Source organism: Asterias rubens, chromosome 2 (genome assembly GCF_902459465.1).
Source record: "Asterias rubens chromosome 2, eAstRub1.3, whole genome shotgun sequence".
Taxonomy (NCBI): domain Eukaryota; kingdom Metazoa; phylum Echinodermata; class Asteroidea; order Forcipulatida; family Asteriidae; genus Asterias; species Asterias rubens.
This window is the reverse complement of record NC_047063.1, coordinates 19,008,196-19,016,605: the sequence shown is the minus strand read 5'-3', so window position 1 is coordinate 19,016,605 and position 8,410 is coordinate 19,008,196. Positions and strand designations below refer to the sequence as shown.

Sequence of the window (8,410 nt, the reverse complement as noted above, 5' to 3'; positions counted from 1 at the left end):
AGATAACAATGAAAGAAAAAAACACCCATGTTACACGAAGTTGTGTGCGTTTAGATAGTTGATTCCGAGACCTCAAGTTCTAAATCTGAGGTCTCGAAATCAAATTCGTGGAAAATTACTTCTTTCTCGAAAACTATGGCACTTTAGAGGGAGCCGTTTCTCACAATGCTTTATACCATCAACCTCTCCCCATTACTCGTCACCAAGAAAGGTTTTATGCTAAAAATTACTTTGAGTAATTACCAATAGTGTCCACTGCCTTTAAATAAAGTCTCCTGGGGTTATTTTGGTTGTCTATATTTATATAGGATTGAAACATTTGAAGTTACCATAAAAAACCGTATACAGACCCTTTTTAATAATAAAAAATTTGCCTTAAATACAAACTGACGATAATTATATTAAAGGCATGGACACTATTGGTAACTGTCAAAGACTAGTCTTCACAGTTGGTGTATCTCAACATATGCATAAAATAACAAACCTGTGAAAATTTGAGCTCAATCAGTCATCGAACTTGCGAGATAACAATGAAAGAAAAAAACACCCTTGTCCCTCGAAGTTGTGTGCGTTTAGATGGTTGATTTCGAGACCTCAAGTTCTAAATCTGAGGTCTCGAAATCAAATTTGTGGAAAATTACGTCTTTCTCTAAAACTATGGCACTTCAGAGGGAGCTGTTTCTCACAATGTTTTATACCATCAACCTCTCTCCATTACTCGTCACCAAGTAAGGTTTTATGCCAATAATTATTTTGAGTAATTACCAATAGTGTCCACTGCCTTTAAAGACAGTGGACACTATTGGTAATATTGTCAAAGACCAGTCTTCTCACTTGGTGTATCTCATCATGCATGAAATAACAAACCTGTGAAAATTTGAGCTCAATTGGTCGCTGACGTTGCAAGATAATAATGAAATAAAAAAACACCCTTGTCACACGAAGTTGTGTGCTTTCTGATGCTTGACTTCGAGACCTCAAATTCTAAACTTGATGTCTCGAAATCAAATTCGTGGAAAATTACTTCTTTCTCGAAAACTACGTTACTTCAGAGGAAGCCGTTTCTCACTATGTTTTATACTATCAACCTCTCCCCATTACTCGTTACCAAGTAAGGTTTTATGCTGATAATTATTTTGAGTAATGACCAATAGTGTCCACTGCCTTTAAAGTTGTGATCGCTTTGGCACGGTAGTTAACTTTTGCTGGAAGTACCAAAAATCTTTAAAAAAATAAGAAACCACTATAAACAGTAAAAGTAACAAAGTAAAACGGCAATGTTTTGATTCAAAGTAGGTAAATACTAGGTACAGTAAGCTTTTGGGCACACAGATAATAAGAACACTGCGGCTTATCTTGAATCAAGTAAGCTAATAGGATTGTTTCTTTGCATACGGTATACCTAATTCAGTAAGTAAGCATACATGTGCAGCATTTTGATACCATGTTGCATTATTGTACCTTATATTTATCCACAGAGAGTAAGCTTACTATGCAGCATTTTGCAAATACTGTACTTTATCTTGATTCAAAGAGTGAGAATTAATCCCAGATATATTAGATTAATTATATTATTACAAGAACAATATTTTGTCAAAAATATCTTAGATTGAAAGAACTCATGATGTAAATTGCTTATCATAATAAACTAACACACAAATTTCAGATTTCTTATTTCTATTTTAAACACCAAAAATACAATTACTTGAAGGAGTATGATCACACACACAATACTTAGGTTTTCCATCAACACCAATTATACACAAAAATCTCATTATCTGATTGATAAACTTGCATTGAAAAGAAGATAACTTTAACATTCCACTCCCTATAACACTGTTAATAAAATTTGAGACCGGTTGTCGAGACCTACAACACTGGTATCAACCCCCTCACCAAAACACCCAACCTTACATATCAGGCGTGTGGGGTCATGTTATCATTACTCTATTATACATTTTTCTAAAGAATTCCTCTGTGGGGTCCACTGTTCTATTGTGGTAAATACCCCACAAGAACATACGGGTAAGCTCATCACACCTTTAATGCACTACATTAATGTTTGCAGTTTCTTGGTACATATTTGCAACTGGCGGGGACATCACATTCTGACCACATGCAGAGTGCTATAATTATACATAATGTCTAAAGTTCCAAAACTGTGTTTGACTGACTTGACTGTGGAAACCCCTTGCGAGTGATGAACATGTAGGTCTCCCCCCCCCCCCCCCCCCCTCGGTCTCGGACCTACAGGTCTCGACTACAACCGAACCTCTTGCACTAAATCACACACAGCTACAGCTACAGTCTGCCAATTGTTTGCCATTTTGGCAGTCAAAATACATTGAAGATAAACTTAATATTCGGCCACCTATTCGTAACATTGCTATAATTAGAAAAAGATTTGAATTTTTAGCTTGGTAAAATTAAATGACCATTTCCAACACCAATAATGTTTAGCCTAACAATTTTGTTCCAAATTTTGCCACAACAGAAAAGCACTGATAATTACTTTGGATGGCAAAGACAACAGGTAGAAGCTCAGAGACCGATTCCATAGAGATGCTCAAACAGAAAGAATGGGTTAATAATTTCCAGCTAAGCATAATAGAGCAGGATACCAGTCTCAAATGGACCATGAAGCACTATTTTTTTGGCTGATAACATTATTTTGGTAGACCATGTTAGCTGTGCTTAGCTCATTTTTAAAGCAGCTCTAAAATAATGTGGAGTGCCTAATTTCACAGAGTTGCTTCAGTAGAAAATATTGCTTAGCGATTTTCTACTTATAGTGTAAATGAGCAGGATAACAGCCACAAATTGTACATGTGACCATTGAGCAAAGCGATAGCATAGTTTTGGTGTGCTTAGCTACTTTGTGTGCTAAGAGCCGCTCTTTAAAATTGTGCCCTGGTCTGAACAGAGGAAGAAAGTGGTTTTAGTCTTTTAATACGTGGGACAAAACAATGACTGCAGAACAAAAAGTGAGAAAAGCTGTTGGAAATAAAGTAGAAGCACTGGCGGTGGAACAGTCGGCAACCGTTGTCATGGTCAAGGTCAGGTTGTACGGCATGTTGGGTACAAACGCGCATGGACCACAAGTATTATAGTCTGAACAAAACTGGTCTGGCGTACACCACCCGTAAACGCTGACAAAATGGTGGCCAGGCTGGACGTCCGGGTCGTCGTTCCGCAAGGTGATGCTTCGACGGATTGAAGCGAGCTTCCAGGCGTGATCACTGATCTTGGGCTGGACAATGGACCTAGAGATAAGAAGCTCTGGGTAGCCGTAGCTGTTCGGGCAAACGGCCGCGTCCAGGCAGTGTTCAAGCGTCAGCTTCACGTCGGTACACCGTGACGGGAGGCAAAATCGATAGTAGCGGTACGCTTCCGCATTGATACTCTCATTCCTTATTTGACGTTCGACAGTGATTTCAGTGTGGGGGTGGGTTGTCTCCACACTCTCTGCCAGGAGGCTGAACTTGGATGCTGTTTGAAAACATTGACAAAGACAAAAGGAAAACATTTTCAGCAAGGTAGCCAGGGTTGGCAATGCCGGGCGGGCCTGCCAAGAGCTAAAAAATTGGCTCAGCAATCTGAGCAAAACACACTGGGCTGCCCAGCACAAAATTATTTTTGTTTAGATATGGGGCCATCATTGCTGAAGTGGGTTCTTTTCTGTGCTGGGTTGCACAGTATATTTTTTTCAGACTGCTGGGCGAAATTTGTTAGTTCTTGGCAGGCCCGCCCCCACCGTTGCTACAACACTGCTCAGAATTAAAATATTTAGCACAAACATGGTCCCCAGAGGGCGCTATACTCATCAACACTTACGAGTGCGGCCAGTTGAGACATCATCTCCGCAGTAGGCATGCACACCAATGTAGAAAAAGCCAACTTCAAATTCTGGGTCCCAGCTGGAGACCGTAAGGTCCTCTGAACCCCACTGGTAGGACGTCCAAGCTAATGTGGTCTCATTTGGGTACTTGTTGTTACCTTTAGCAATGTATAGGTCTGGCTCCCCCTCCACATGGTTCACCTGGGGTTTTATAGAGTTGGGAAGAAAGGGATACATTTAGTTCAGTTTTTGTAAACGTAATAATTATAATTGAACATTTCTAGTGCGCCATGTCTGTCAATGATGACACTCCTGTCGCAAAAAAAACAATTGAACTCGGCGACATACACAAAGACAACCACAATTTGAAAGCTATGGTTTTCAAAATAGATAAGTTTTGAGATGTGTCTTGAATTGAGCACAAGTTTTGAGATGTGTCTTGAATTGAGAACAAGTATCTGCCTATCTGATTTGAAGTGGGCGCTGTTCCAAAGAGAAAGGCATACAATTAAAAGTCACTTCTTAAAGTTTCAGCTGAATACAGTGTCTACTTGCTGAGAGGGCGGGGGGCATTTGGTGCAGCTGATGCAGAAAAATAATGACGATCTCAGACCTGTAATTAAGTCTACCGTAGTCATAGTTGAAGTCTCCTGAGTCAGGTGCAGATATGAGAACAATCAATGAGCCAGATATTAGTTTGATGTCACCAATCTGAAAATCTCCCAAACAATACAAGCCTAGTAAGGGGATCACTGAGGTTTGCTCAGTGGTTTCTTTCCCTGCCTTTCACCTCAGTTGACCCTGGTATGAATCCCACCTCAGACTGGAGCCTAGGTGGTGCAAGACGTTTCTCGTTTTCCTTTCACACACAGCGCGGCCAACTCACAAACAGCGCCCGCATCGACCGCCCCATACATTAAGTCAGGTGGATGTATGGGGCGGTCGATGCGGACGCCGTTGGTGAGATGGCTGCGCTGTGCGTGAAAGGAAAATGAGAAACGTCTTGCACCAAGACCTTGCATGTGATGTGGATTGGGTTTTAAGTGCACTTAATACCAGATTTAAGTGGGTTTTCCACCTTTGGGGGTTCTCCTCCCACATCTAACACTAAACATTTGTAATATTGGATGTGTAATAAAAAAAAGACAAATATAAAGCCTTACCCTGACTCTGAGGTCACGGCAGGGGTCAGTGACCTCCACTGCGTAGTACTTGAATTTATCGCAGGCGACTTCTTGCAGCTCACTGGTCTCTTCATTCAGTGTGAGTAGTATGTGCTCCTCCTGTCCCAACGAGGGCTGCCACAGAGCACAGAGACTTAAACAAATCATCAACAATTGATTGGTCATCTTCTCAAATTAGGTGTCTCTGTTCACAAAATAAATCAAAATGAAAAATACACATTTTAGGTCTGGAGTAGTTTTTCTTGTGCTAAAACCTGAATAACTGAAATCCTGAACTGAAGACTTTCCTGTAGCCAAACCAACTCTGCCATTCATTAATTCATTCATCGATTGGTTAATTACACAATTTTACAAAATTGCAGCATCAGCTGAATTGCAAGAAAATTAACAATTAACAAAATAAACAAATAAAGCACAATGAAAAAACAACAAATGTTTGAAACATACCCTTGAAGTACTGCCATTAGCCTTAGGAAACTATACAAATACTAGCCTAACCAAAGCAATGCAAAAAGGTACTCAGTGAACATATAGGGAAAAGTTTCCGTATGGCGCTACCACTTTTTCATTCGAAATAAAATAATATAGTATCTAATTTACCTGATTGATATATCCCTTTTTGTAAAAATGAGTGAAAAAGTGGTGGCGCCATACGGAAAGTTATCCCCATCAATACATCACATGGTTTCTCGACAGATGAGAAGGTCCCCCCATATTCCCCATGGCGCAGGTTACAACGGAGTGCATCCTGGGCCAGGTTAGGGAAACAAGGATTGTACTTGCTCGGTAATTACTCAAAATTACCTGCTTACTTTTCGTACTTTGATATGCTGTGATTACTCCGCGTCCTTGCTCCTTCGTCGGTCAGCTGATCTATCGCCTACACTTTTTTCCAAGCAAGTTCTAAAGTTCACACGGTGTTCTGTAGGTAGGCATTATGCAACCGTTAGTTGTACTGTAAAGTTCGCTTTTGGACCGTTGAGTTCCTCTTCTTAGCACTAGAGTGACGCAGTAGCAATTGTAGGGGGTGTGTACAATTTCAGAACCAAACCATGCAAATTAAAACACATACACTTATTGTTCAGCAGTCAGCTGTCGAGCCTGAACAAAACAACACGTGCGTGATGTAATGTCAGGAAGTGCGCCCTCAACTGACAAATACTCTGTCGTCTGCTACCGTCGTCACGCGTAACCGCCCATTTTGCATACGTTTTTTTTTGTGTGTGTGTGGGGGGGGGGGGGGGGGGGTCGGTTATTGAAAAGGATTCTTTTGAATGTTCAACAAGTGGCAATATCATATATTTTTCCATATAATGGCACACTGGGAGTTTGATCAAAATGAAAAGATGTGTTTACTTATGCGAAGTATAATGAGCTCCACAGTCAACTTGGCAAACAAGCTAAATTGCCTGACTGTTACGCATGACTATGTCATCGGTAAATGTATTTCATAATGGGTCGGACAGCTCATTTTTTACTTCTATATTTTAGGGAAGCTATTTAATTTGTGGCTGGTAACATATAGAGCTTAAGCCAACAAAACACTTGCCGGTGTTTTTGATAATGACCAGTATGTATCGATGATACAAACAGTGCAATGGGTGGGGGAGCTCAACCAAAACTACAGCTGAAACAACCAACAATACATTACTTTCTCCGTAATTTCAATCTTGTTCCTGTATTTTAAGTTTTTAAAATGTTGGGCATGGTGGTTGTGTTTTCATAAGTGTTCTTAGAGCCTCGGGAATTTGTTGTTGTAATGTCTATTTGAAAATAATGATGTTTGAAGCACCAATACGGGAACACTTGGTGGGTGTGTAACCTTTGCACCCATATCGAGTAACCAACGCGAGGCTGGCCGGACTGCTGGCTCTTTTCCACATAACATCTTCCACCTCTGTTGTCATGGTCAACAGGGAACAAGGTGGGAAAAGGCGGCAGGATGCATATCAAAATTGTCACTATCGTAAATGCTTTTCATTGGGGAATTTGTTTTTCTAAAATCGATTGAAAAGAGGAAATCCTTAAACAAAAAATCCGGAAAACTTTTCTATACCACAGAAAACAAAAATTGCCGGCAGGATCGGTGACAGGTTTGAACGAATGAGTCATGTATTACTCGAGTCAGTGTCTCACATCACAAGCGGTTCGTACTCAATACAAGGTCATTACGCTGCACGATTGTCAGCACAGCGTTTTGGACTATACGACCGGGCGGTGCTTCTTGCTCGGCAAGCCACTCACCACCAACCAACGTGTTGCATCAGGTTGTTAGTTGGACACCAGAGTGGGTAAGTCAAGTTGATACAACAGCAATAAAGCTTTTTGCTTAAAATATCATAATTTTTGCTGATTACATTTTTCCAGAATGTCGTTAAAAACATTTGTAGCTGTTTTGATCAAACGTTTACATAATTATTTTAGTGCTCATTTAGCAACTTGTCGTGTTGTTTGTAATGAGGCAAATAATGCTTTCGTCGATTTCAAGTTCGATTGAGGTGACTTTGGGCGTCGGTGCAGGCCCTAAAACGGGTATAGCCCGATCCCTAAATGTATATAGCCCGACCTATGTAGTTGTAGCCAAGAAGTTGTATGTTGTCACGCCCTTATAACAATTTGAAAATTGTTCTTAAGATGAAGCCCGTCCTCACCTGTGGCCCGAAAAATGTACCTAGTACGAAAATTGTACACAGTCTAGAAATGATAGGACGTGACTGCACAAAGTTTCTTTCACCTTTTGTGTGAAAGGGCAATCATACTTGGTTTTTCAACAAATTATTGTCAACCAATCTCTACGAACTTCGTCAAATAATAGGTGGTAAAGAAACCCCTAAAAATTTATGCTCTGTCATTAATTTAACCGTTTGGTTGTGTGTATTTCTTCTTCTCCGATGATGAATTTGTTTTAGTTATCGTGAGTTAAAGTGTACGTACACGATACATCAAAATGTATCGTGTACGTACACGATACATTATCGTGTACGTACACGATACATTAAGAGAGAGACAAAATATTTATGTGGCGGAAATACGCTTCCGTACCAATTGAAGTCGGCAAAGTAATCGCTTCATGCATGTTGTGTCTTCGGTATATATTTCCCTGTAGGATTGCTTCTAAACTTGAGCAAACAATAAGCAATCAGACTCGGAATAATCAAATCCGGGATACAGTCGTCTGCTCAAAACTATAAGGTCACCGATGGCAATTTTGTATTTGTAAATGATCAAAAGGTCGTTAAATAAACATTGCATGCATGTAAGTTTGAAAAAAATAAATGGAATTCAACAAATTAATGTTTCTTTCTGCCAAACAATTATTTTGAATAGGGTCTATACCAATTTTGATCAATAAATCCAAGTGATCAGGAGCTCCAAAATATGCAAAAGG

At 40.0% G+C, this 8,410-nt stretch overlaps 2 protein-coding genes across 4 annotated transcripts in view; one reads left to right on the top strand and one right to left on the bottom strand.

Moving 5' to 3' along the window:
• Positions 1–2,226: 2,226 nt before the first annotated feature.
• Positions 2,227–6,128, bottom strand: LOC117306766. Of its 3 annotated transcripts, none has more exons than XM_033791266.1 (4): positions 5,827–6,128; positions 5,002–5,206; positions 3,835–4,039; positions 2,227–3,489 (listed from the first exon to the last, which is right to left on the bottom strand). In XM_033791266.1, the coding sequence occupies exons 2-4, from the start codon at positions 5,185–5,187 to the stop codon at positions 2,939–2,941; spliced, it is 942 nt and encodes a 313-aa protein (XP_033647157.1). In that variant the 5' UTR covers positions 5,188–5,206; positions 5,827–6,128; the 3' UTR covers positions 2,227–2,938. The 3 variants fall into 3 exon arrangements, with proteins under 3 accessions (XP_033647157.1, XP_033647156.1, XP_033647158.1); XM_033791265.1 differs by having other exon boundaries at positions 5,835–6,128; XM_033791267.1 differs by having other exon boundaries at positions 5,844–6,128.
• A 1,083-nt stretch (positions 6,129–7,211) lies between these two features.
• LOC117306765 (transient receptor potential cation channel subfamily V member 6-like) overlaps positions 7,212–8,410 on the top strand; it is a 37,132-nt gene continuing 35,933 nt past the window's right edge. Inside the window, exon 1 of the mRNA XM_033791262.1 lies at positions 7,212–7,313. The gene's annotated coding sequence lies outside the window, so the exon portion shown is untranslated. The remainder of the gene's footprint in view (positions 7,314–8,410) is intronic.